This window comes from Ciona robusta, chromosome 7 (genome assembly GCF_009617815.1).
Source record: "Ciona robusta chromosome 7, ASM961781v2".
NCBI classification, from domain to species: domain Eukaryota; kingdom Metazoa; phylum Chordata; class Ascidiacea; order Phlebobranchia; family Cionidae; genus Ciona; species Ciona robusta.
In genome coordinates this window covers 980,296-992,046 of record NC_143241.1, presented here as the reverse complement: position 1 = coordinate 992,046, position 11,751 = coordinate 980,296, and the positions used below count along the sequence as shown (strand labels likewise).

Sequence of the window (11,751 nt, the reverse complement as noted above, 5' to 3'; positions counted from 1 at the left end):
GTGAGTGTTGGTCTAAATCTGAGCATTCACTTTAATCATGGCACAAATATAATATTTGATATTTATTGTGAAAAAGAAAGACGTTAAGTGTGAAAGGAATTAGTCTTAGGTTGGCCCAGGGTTAATAATACTGTACAAATAACTTGTTTTATTTAAAAATATTGCAGCAAGCACCATGGACACTTAAATTTCAAAGTTATATTTAATTGTGGCAGATAATTAACATCCAAGACCCCGGTTCATGAAATTCACCTCGTATCACCATGGCAACATACTTGCCATGGAACCCTAAGCTACCACGACAATTTACTGCATGTCTGTTATTGAAGATGCAATTTTATATTCAATTTTTTTAACAAATCGTATATTCTTTTATTATTTACTACTGGCAATTTTTGTGTCATTTAATGTAATGGTGAATTTCATGAACTGGCTATGTATCTACGCTGAAATGTTACAAAACCAAATCTTGTGTGCCTAACAAACCAGATAAAATGTATAAAGTGATAAAAACAAATGGTAAAAATAAAAGTTAGTTTAAACTTAACATGCTTATCATTAATAGAAAGACGACATTTCTAAAAACCCTCCAATAAATGGTAGGTAGTTATGTAGAACAACATTGTATCTTCTTGTTTAACTTGTTGTGTTTTGATGGAAATGGCCAACTTGTGTGTGGCATGACACCTACATGACGTCAACAAAATAATCACACGGGTTTCCCATCGCTTGTTGAAATGACTGTTGGCTGTTACTTAGGTTTGGTGGGATCGCACTTAGTGGCCGACTATGTTGGTTCGTTCTTTGGTTTGGATGATTTGATCGTTGAAGAGAATTATGATAGGAGGTACTTCCCCCATAAGCCATCTGTGGTCAAATATGGGATGTTAGTTATATTCGATAATCTAATAAGGGTGAGGTCCTACAGTGGGACATGCCATGGGATCTCGGGATAGGCTCATTACCCCAACACCCATGGTGCTGCCACATGAACCTCACAGTCCCCACCAGATTTTTAAGCCGCTTGGCTCTTGTCGCTTCCTCGAAGGTGACAAGGAAGTTAATGATAATGGATGGGAGATCCTCCCTTGACAGTCAATTTATTTATATTACATAATATAAAACTTAGCCAATATTGCCAATAGCTGCAAACATGCATATATAATGCCTTAACCATGCAACCGGTATGCAGTATACACCAAAACACAATATATTGTATATACAAACATTAATGTGAACAACTAATAAAATCATTTCATCTAATTTTGAATGTATATATACATATATATATATACACGGTATTTTAGGTTTATTATCTCATTTATGTTTTAACTACAACGATAACAAGGTGCATTTGTGGAAACAAATTTCACAACCATGACGTAATTGATCTACAAACCATAATATATTGACTGAAACAATAAACAAGTTCACACTTACAAAGTTACAAGAACATAATATTCCATGATAAATATATCAACTTTAAACATTTTTCAACTTTAAAACCAATTCAAGTTACCCATTTTTTTACATATTTAGTATAAAGTCTAAAAACATTTAATTTCCAAAATACCAATTTAACAAATGGATGCATGTTGTGTTTCCACCACAAACATTATGTTATTGTTACTTGTGATCAATGGCAGAGCCAGAAAAAAGAAGAGGTCAGTTTTAAAATCAAACTTTTTTAAACCTTTTTTGTTTAAAACACCCCCTTTTACACCTTGATTGATGTGCCTTGGTAAAATAAGAAATGGCTTAACTGTGTTTTTTTACCAAATGCAAATTTGTACAAGAAAGTGGGGCCTCACTAACCCGAATTGACGTGTGTATTCCTAATATTTTATAGATTTGTTGATTATATGACCTTGGGTGGTTGGTTTGTAATTCAAACACCCCATACAATAATATGGATTCAACATTTAACAATATAACAATGAATAATACAAGCCAGTAGCAGACATGCATCAGACAATTAATTGAGCATATTATGCAGCAATTAGACAAAGTGGCATGCTGGTTTACCTGCTTCACAAAGATCAACTGCGTGCCTTAATAAAATAAAACTTTAATATACAACGTCATTACCTCAAACAATTTCTTATTGCTACAGCCTTAGCGATTACTTTTACCAGTTACAAATACTTAATAACAAATAAATCAACAGCAAAAAGTGATTTTAGTGGAATAATGAATTATGTAACAGTACTTGTAGGTAATTGAGTATTTCCTTGAATATCCTGGCTTACCCAGCACCTTATGAACCTTCACATAAAGATATCATAATTGATGATTTCCCATGTTAAGCAACTATGGTCTGAACATGTTGTTTGATTTATATTTTAACATTGGAGTCACTTTATTGAATGAGCAGATAATTGAAACTCATTTGTGAGTCATGGATAATCAAGGAAACACTGTGCCATCAATCACAAGTACCAACCTGTTGGTGCAAAACGTCGGAACTTTTTTCGCTTCCCGATCTTGACCTTGGTTTGGCGGAACCACCTGACCCCGACTTCCCGCTACGACTACTGTATCGACTCTCACTCTCTGAACCAGCGCTGTTGTTTCCATTCGCACCAAATGTGGCCAAGTGTTGTCTGTATGTTGAGGCCTCACTGGCAGCTCTGTGCAAACTATGTGCACTGTGTACGCTTAAATCTGAAACAAGAGTTATTTGAACATTTGGAGGATATTGTTCACTTATTGTTATTTGGGCCTGGACCCCTGGGCCATGGGGTAATGGGAAAAATCAGTCCTGAATCCCAGGTCCATGGTGTGCCTCACTGTAGGACCTCAGACATACAAACATCAACATAATTAACTTACTGTCTCCATCTGAATGATGGCTTGCCAACCCTGGATAAGTAGGAGGTGGTGAAGAATAATCAACCATGCTTGATATTCCATTGTTAAGTGGTATTGGTGGGCCCACACTAAGCTGACCACTCTGTGTGTACGGGTATTGCGAGTATGAAGCATATCCATGGTTGCTTGTGGAAGGTTGATGCATCCATGGTTGGGTGTTATGGTGGCCGTGTAATGGACCCAACGTGTCAGAATCTCGGTCGCTGTTTGATTCAACAAGCGACAAATTGCTCATGTCTGGAAAACAAGACCATGATGCATAACATCAAAATATATATGACATAAAACTTTTATTTACAAATTTAAGATTGCCATAATGCTAAAAAGACATAAATATAAACGACAGTTGTTACAACACGGTGTTCTGTCTCATACACCTCAAGCCCACTTTCGAGTTACCACAAATGCAACCGATGTCTAAACGATTGAAATAAATAATAATAACTTTGAGTGTCTATTTACATGTTATCGAAAATTAAAAACCAAGGTAAAGCAACAAACAACGCTTAGAGTAAAAAAAAATGTTTACATTTACTAAAAAAAATGAATGGAAATAAAATATTTACCTTTATCAAGTGTTCCGGTATAATCACCAAACACATAATAACATTGCTCCGAAAATGTTATTTTGTTAACAGTGTGTCGAATGTATCCAGCTTTTAATAAACTTGACGCATATTTCCTTGCGTCTCTACGTTCTGTTAAACCATGAACCTTCTGTTGCAGCCAATCAACTAAATCTGAACCTGCAAACCAATTCAATTGATGCTCAGTTTTAACACAGACATGATAGCTCTTATGTTGAATAGGAGTTAACACATGACATTTTATTTCAAACGTTTTGATGCATTTTTAATTCGGACATCACCGAAGATGGTTTTAGTTTGCTTGTGTTATTAAATTAAAATATTTTATTAGGGGTTTAAAAATAGAAGGCATCTGAATAACTGACAAAAATGTAAAAATAAAATAATACAATTTTAGCAGCAAAATATTGATTTGGGAAAACTAAAAATAAAAGATATATTTATTTCCTTTAATGTCATAGCATATAATGTGACACATGTAAACAACCCGCATATTTGTAACATAGTTTCCAAGCAACACATAACAGCACTCCACCTTACCAATAAAAGCGTTGGGAATGGTAATTTTCAACCACATTCGTGTTTTAACATCAAGTCCACTATCAGGCATCTTCAAGCTTTTAACCACAGCTCCCATATCAGTGCATGTTGATAATGGCATGTCATAACCTGGTGAACAAACATGGTATATCTTCATAATAGTGCCATGGTATCGTGGTTAGCACACCTGCCTCTAACATACAGGTTTAAGGCTTCGTGCTGCTATCATTGTGGCTTGGGCATATATGTCCTTTTGCAAGACAGTAAACAGCAATTACTTCAACCCAGTAGTCTGTTATGGGTTGCCAGCTATACATTACAAAAAGAAAAACATTTACCCGCAAAGTTACATACATTGTTAAGTGGGCACGAGGTGTATGAAACAGAACACCCGTGTTATAACGACTGTTGTTACCCGTGCAAATTCTTTACTATGACATGCTTACAAAATAAAGTATGTGATTTTACTATTAATGCATGTTTGAAATTGGAAGCAATGAACTGCTTTTATTCCATGAAAACCAAGTTTTGATTCAAGAAAGAATTTCTACAAAAACTGTGAAACGTTTAGGTGTATTATACAAAAGTAGATACGACAATACCATATGTGCTTATCTTGTGGAAAAACTAAGGTGCTGTTTATGCAATATGCTCATGTTATTAATGGTAATTGATGCGATGTTACCAAATTAACCTGTTACTATGTGTAACCTAGTATTCACATGGTGTATCATAATTAACTTCAGGGCATGACTATACCTATGTTAGTCAGTTATATGGCCAATACACAATGCATGACTTACGTTCTGATTCAGGCAGCGAACTTGCAGAGCTGGATTCTGGGTTCAAACTATATGGTGGTGATGGACCATGCATGTCACCTGTTTATAATAAGGAAACATTTAATTAAAGTCCATGTAGCGTTACTCAGTAGTAGTACTGATATTTAAAGTGAACTGCCATGTTTGTATCAAAACTGACCAGAAAATACATGTTTTGAATCTAAATTCAATAATTAACAAAATAGTTGATTCATACCAACCTTTAACAGTCATAATATGGTTGGCCCATGCAGCTGGGTCGATCGGTCGTACGGGTTCATCTTTAGGAATCGTGAAGTAATTGTCTGGGTTTGGATCCCAACATTTGGCAACCGTGAGTGTAATCGGCCTACATGGGTAATGTCATTTACTTTTACTAGAAAGAAGCATCTAGATTTTACACGCACATAATTTAACTTTATATTTAATGTTGACAAGAATATATTGAAACAAGAATTTCTTATTTTGTTCTTCTATGTGTTTTTAATAATTTCACTTTCGTTTGTATTTTTTTTCATTAGTAACCTCAAGAAGAAGAAATACAAATATGCAAGAGTTGAATTACACATTTTCCCATAACTAAATCGTAGCCATACAGTTACGAAACAATATATAAAACAAACCCTGGTTTATGAACAATATTCCTCAACACGCGAACTGCATCTTCATTGGACATATTCTCAAAGTTGACTTCATTTACTTGCAACAGCATATCACCCGGTTCAATACGATTGTCGGCTGCCACTGCCCCACTGTTGAAACAATTGTAATATTTAAGATAAACATTAATAGATACTGATGATGAATATTTTCTATGATATGCAGCCACTGAGTTGGAGCAATTGCCATTAAGTGTCTTGCTCAAAGACACACGCCCGTAATGGTAGCAGCAACGAGCCTTGAACCAGCAACCTCTGCGGCACAGGCAGAGTGACCCTACAATACAACTTAGGGAGTTGTTGGTTTTCAATAAAATTGCAGTTGGTTATTTGTTTGTTTAACTTTTTTTTCTGTGTAACTTGCAGTTTGAGACAATTAATTACGAACCACTGAACTAAAGCAAGTTTGTTTGGTCACACACAAACAATAGCAACACAAGGCTTTGAACCTGGCACCTTCTGTACATAAGGCAAAGTGTAACTACTGTCTGTGTCATAGCACCAATATATAACATGATTGTAAACCAGGCATTGAATTAATTAAACAGCGTTATACATTAAACAAAACTAAGTCAAACAAAGGCTAACTATATAAATACTTTGCAAAAAATGCAAAACCTGATTAAATTTCAAGCCAAGGGTATATTAACTAAATGAAAGCAAAACCAAGATTTAAACGAATTAAATAGATAAATTACCCTTTCATGATTGATCCAATGTATATTCCACCATCTCCTTTATCATTGGTTTGGCCAACTATGCTTATTCCAAGGAAATTATATTTCTCTGTTCAAACAAATTGTTAGAAATAATCCAAATATTGAGGGAGATAAAATTCTTTACTTGCAAAAACTAAATTTTGTATTCTGTGATTTATTTCGTCTAAATTTGCATCGGCAGTTTATGTCAAAGAATTTTATTGCCTATTTTACACAGACTGATGATGTAATTTTAAACAAACAAAAATAAACATTTCTTCCAGTACAGTTTGCACAGGACATGATTTTAGTTGGACACATTTCCCAGCACCCGATTCTGTTATTTTTGTTATGAAAATCATCCGAATTCAGGAACGCTTAGTCAAGGCCCGTTTAATGTTATTATCACCGTTATTTTAACAACAAACTTTCATACTTTGATTTAATGACATTTAATAGAAAATGGTTGTCTGTTTATAAAAATAATGAGTTTAAGTAAAAGATTAAGGGAATACATTACAGTTAATCAGTTCTATAAAAACCATGACACGCGATGTAACTTACCCATATTTAAAGTAACAGTAAGGATGTTCAGTGACATTGATGAATCAGTAATACTACTTGAGTAAGTTGATGTCTAACATTAAATAAAGTTTAATGTTAATTACACATATTTATACAGCAATACCTATTATTACATGGCCAACTACATTATTCGGAACTCGTTTAACCAGAATATAGTTATCATCTGCTCGCTAACCATACCTAATATTGGGAATGGTGTCGCAGTCAAAGGAGTTTGGGGGATAGAAACATTGATGTTTCATATATATGTATTATTTATCTATTTAGAAAAATGTGCAATTACTATTTGTTTTTGTTTATTTTTGTATAAATATATACACGGCTTTTTTCTGTCTGGCGGTTGATTATTGAAAATAGCACAAACTATATAAGACCTAAATTTATGTTAAACATAGACTTAATCATCATTTTACATTGCTGTCCCCGGTTGATTGAAACATTCTCACAGCTTTCTAACCAAACCTAACAATCAAGAAATTAGACACCCAGCCAACTCACAGTATCCGATCCAGGTCTTGGACGTTTCTTCTTATAACGTTGTCGTTTCGGACGAGGTTTTCTCCTTGAAGAAGCAGTCATGTCTGTGCATGTACTGTATCTGGATGATAATAATATCTACTTTATCATAAATAACTTAATCAACATTTTATATAAAAAAAACTGATTGAGTCTCAATGAACAGTTAGATTGTTGCGTTGATTATTATCACAATATTGGTTGATTTTGACATGTTAGGATTCAAAGTTAGCGCAGGCGTCATTATTAACACAACAATGGGACGCACAATGAACGAGTGTTAAACATAAACACGAAACTGGTTAAATCTTGCATAAAAATGTCGAACTTGAACAAAGAGAAAATGCACTGCACTAGTTTGACCCTTGTATATACGTTACATTCAATCATTTGTTTATTCATTCACCATCCAACTTATGCTAAGTTTAAACTTACTCGCTCATATCATCCCGTGAATCCCATGATGTGGTTTCAATATCACTGCTCATGAGTGTGGATTGACTTCCATATCGATTGTACAACGGGTAATGTGGGGAAACTGGGACACATATATGGTACGTTAGGGTAAGATGGGTAACTCGTTACATTTGGTATTCAAACAAAGAATATTTTATATAATTGTATCTTCACGGCTCGTAGATTTAAGTGTTAAAAACTTTATCAGGTAACATGGGAATTAGCTGATAACAGTATCCCATCTTACCCCACAGGACTATATCTAGGTTAAAATAAAAACACAAGTGGAATTAATACAGGACTTTATATTCAGTGAAGCTTTAACATGGAAACTTTTTGAAACTGTCCTACTTTGCCAAAACACCAAAATACTGCTCATATACACAATATAAATAATCATATCCTATTTGTATAGGTAATAATAATGGAATTTAACATGAAATACGTTTTAAGTTGTATTAAGTCGTAAATTAAAAAACAAACAGTTTTTTTACAGCATGTCTGTTACAATAATTGTAAAATCTTAATGTCTGTTACAAGACACCTAGTAAGTAAATTCAAAGGTGTTTGAATTCTTACGAAGCTTCTTTGATGAGATATAGAACAATATTTACATGGTTTGCACCAACAGATAATTTAAAATAAACACAAACCTCGTTTATTTTCAATTGATAATTCTCCTTCATTGGACGAGTTGGGTCTGTACAAATACAACTGAATGAGATTAACTTAATAATATATTAAGTAATAGGACCATCAAATAATATTAAAACCACCTTAAAAACTAAATCAAGTATATTCTGGTTTTGAAAAGTGAAAAAGTGTTGAGACAACATTACCTTAGTTGCATATCTTCATTCTTATCTTGCATTGGCAAAGTATTTGAATTCACCGAACATTGAGATACTGAATCCATATCTGGAGCTTTCAACTTTGAGATAAATAAAAGTTACTACTATTTACTACAAATATGATTTTATATAGGCTAAAAAAAAGGCCAAAATTTGCTATTTCTAATTTCTCTCTCTCTCTATAAATATCCCATGCCTCATGCCCACTGTGTATGGTTTTATAATAGTGTTTAAATAACTAAACACAAATAAACCATTAAAACACTTAATACCAGATCACCATCTAAGTTTTTTAAACCAAGATAAAGTGTTGCCGGGATGGCAGGTGAAAAATTATTAATCAGATGAGCCGAAACATGATCATAAATATCACATTATTGTTGGTGGTGGAAGCAACAAAACAAAAGCAACACGCTCATGATGTACCGGAACAATTCAATGAATTAAATTGAAGGAAGATATTCCTAATAACTTCCTGATTAAGCAATTAAACTTACCCAAGCTACTATTCTATTATCGCACAGAGGTAGAATACTTTTATCATTTGTCACTTCTTCTTTTACAACCCTGTTTATAAACATGTATAAATAATACAAACATAACATTGATGATTCTTTTAGAGTAACGAAGACTAGATTAAATAAAACAATGAAGAGAAGGGAATTAGCAACATTTTTTTAATAATTCAGACTGTATAAAAAGTTTAAAAATGCCAGATAAATATATTTATCTAGTTTACAGTGTTTTCAAATTAAATTTAAAATCCTTTTAAACTACTTTTACTTTTAAAAAATGTTTTTCCATACTTTGCATATTACATGATTTTTTATTTGTCTCAACAACGATCAGATTATGTAAACAGGCTATGAATAAAATGTGTGGGAAAGAGCACCAGTTAAAAGTGAGGCTGTTGCATTTAAAATACATGTTTAGTCCTGATAATAATTCTTCTTATATTTCATTCTTGTTTGTGACGGTAATACTGCCGCTGGTGACCAGTGAAAATTTTGGTTTCAAAATGTTTCTTACGTCTCCCTGATACTCGCTGTATAATTTAAATAAAAAAAACTCGGGCGTTCGTGTCAAAAATTAACTTTGAAAATGTGCGAAATCGTGCTGCGTCACCGTATTTTCCACACGAGCCGTCATGGATTAAACAAAGGTTAGATTATGACGTCATAGAATGCGAATTACCACGTTTGATTTCTACGTTACAGATTACGTAATTTGTTAGTTTTTTGGGGATTTAGGGGTTGTGGGTTAAAAGTAGGGGTTAGGGTTGGGTTAAGGGCTTGGGGTTTTCCCTAGCAGAAAACAGTGCGAAAAACAAGGTTATAACTTGCTGTAACGTTCGTAATATGTCACTACTGTGACGTAACATTCGCTATTGTGACGTAATATATCGTTAACCTTACCCAAGTCAGGCGAATTACCGTGATGCAGCATGTTTTCGTGCATTTTCAAAGTTATTTTTCGACACGAACGCTCGAGTTTTTAAAAAAAAATTATACAGCGAGTATCAGGGAGTCGTAAGGAACATTTTGAGACCAAAATTTTACTGGTCACCAGCGGCAGTATTACCGTTTGTGACTTATTCTATGGCGTTGTACAATAACAGAAAGTTTTAGTAGTAAACCTGAGGAATCATGTTTTTGCACATTTTTAGTTAATTTTCAACACAAGCACCTGCATTTTTCGCAAAAAATATGGACAATCATGTTTGTATTAAAATGAACAAGAAAATTTGTGTTTTAATGAAACTCTGTGCAAGTTTTTTAATATATGTTTATTTATATATATACAATTTACATTCAACAACCATTGCAAAAGCCAAAACTAAAGTTTGTGCCTCAAAATACTTACCCAAAGTCTGCGTCTGTTGACTTAAAAAAGAATTTATAATTTATTTTTTTAATTGCTGCTTTGAAATCCCCCAATGTTATTGAATCCGGTGGTAAATTAATCTTGCTGACGTAAGGAGTTTGTTCATCGCCAAGATAATAAACTATTTTCGTTTCATCCGACATTTTTAGTGATCCTTTTATCCAACCAAAAATGCCGCGCGTATAAGTGGTATAATGTATGTCTTATACGCGTGCCTACATGTAAATATATACCTAAGGTAAAAGATGCATTGTTATTAATATTTTTAGCCAGAATGTGAAAGTAAATACCACCTAAGTTTTTTATATAAAAGTTACAAAAATACAATCAAGCAAAACTGCTTGGTTTCTACACATCTAACAAGACGAACCATCAACAGCCTTCAATCAAAGAAATCTACGGAAACCATTTTCCGCGTTCTTATCAGTGATGGAAACGACGGATCGTCTTGTCACAGCTGTTAATGGGCACGTGATGGCTATATAGAAACTTTTACGTCAAACTGTTATTCTTGTTATTTGTCAGTCCATTTGACACATCGTGGTTCATATTTCTCACATCCCATTGCTTGTATCTTGACTAAAATCAACTCATATATGTTTTATTCGTCCGGCGCCGTGGCAAAGTGGTTAGCTGGCCAGCCTGTAACCCAGAGGTAATGGGTTCATGGCTCGATGCTGCTACCATTGTGGGCGTATGTGTCCTTGGACAAGACAATTAACGGCAATTGATCCAACCGAGTGGTTTCTAATGGGTTACCCAAATTATCAGCCATACATAAAAAAAATAAAAAATCAATAATCACCAACAAAGTAACATGCGTGGTAACTCGTAAACTGGCACGAGGTGTTAAACCTGTGTGATAACGACTGTCGTTTTCCGGCCACGCGAGGATAAAGTAAGTTACATTCATTTATTCATTCATTCATTTATGTTTTCCAACACTTTTAAAACCAAAAACAATTTCCCTTTAGCCCTTACCGTTGTTTATCTGGAAGTTCACAACGATTGATGCGTCAGCCACAGACTATAATCGTTTAGTCGCATAGAATTATGAATAAATGAATGAATGAATGTGCCATTGTAAATAAAGGGTGTATAAATTTCCAAATTTTATTAAACCGTGCAACATACCAACAGATTTAAAGGTAATTTACTGGCTGTATGTATAGAAACCATGTGGTATAATAAAAGAGCTTTTTATTTTTTCGCACAGTGCGTATTAAAAAAAAGAGGACTGGTTAAGTGTTTAGATGATAGATGCGTTGAATCTTATGAAGCCA

The 11,751-nt window shown here is 33.9% G+C and overlaps 1 protein-coding gene across 2 annotated transcripts; it reads right to left on the bottom strand.

Moving 5' to 3' along the window:
• Positions 1-49: 49 nt before the first annotated feature.
• Positions 50-10,722, bottom strand: LOC149733294 (segment polarity protein dishevelled homolog DVL-3-like). Of its 2 annotated transcripts, XM_089880467.1 has the most exons (17): positions 10,448-10,722; positions 9,082-9,151; positions 8,573-8,664; positions 8,387-8,433; positions 7,713-7,815; positions 7,260-7,359; positions 6,741-6,813; positions 6,177-6,264; positions 5,443-5,571; positions 5,041-5,168; positions 4,802-4,879; positions 3,999-4,127; positions 3,438-3,617; positions 2,833-3,108; positions 2,444-2,664; positions 2,026-2,051; positions 729-867 (listed from the first exon to the last, which is right to left on the bottom strand). In XM_089880467.1, exons 1-16 carry the CDS (start codon positions 10,609-10,611, stop codon positions 2,040-2,042), a joined length of 1,890 nt encoding a protein of 629 aa, XP_089736593.1. In that variant the 5' UTR covers positions 10,612-10,722; the 3' UTR covers positions 729-867; positions 2,026-2,039. The 2 variants fall into 2 exon arrangements, with proteins under 2 accessions (XP_089736591.1, XP_089736593.1); XM_089880465.1 differs by lacking the exon at positions 2,026-2,051 and having other exon boundaries at positions 50-867.
• Between the last annotated feature and the right edge of the window lie 1,029 nt (positions 10,723-11,751).

Excerpts from the sequence above, each read along its gene's own strand:
- LOC149733294 (XM_089880465.1), bottom strand. The coding sequence starts at position 10,611 with ATGTCGGATGAAACGAAAATAGTTTATTATCTTGGCGATGAACAAACT. Across the intron at positions 7,816-8,386 it reads ATCAATTGAAAATAAACGAG|TTTCCCCACATTACCCGTTG; the intron begins GTTTGTGTTTAT and ends TATGTGTCCCAG. Across the intron at positions 3,618-3,998 it reads CATTCCCAACGCTTTTATTG|GTTCAGATTTAGTTGATTGG; the intron begins GTAAGGTGGAGT and ends ATTGGTTTGCAG.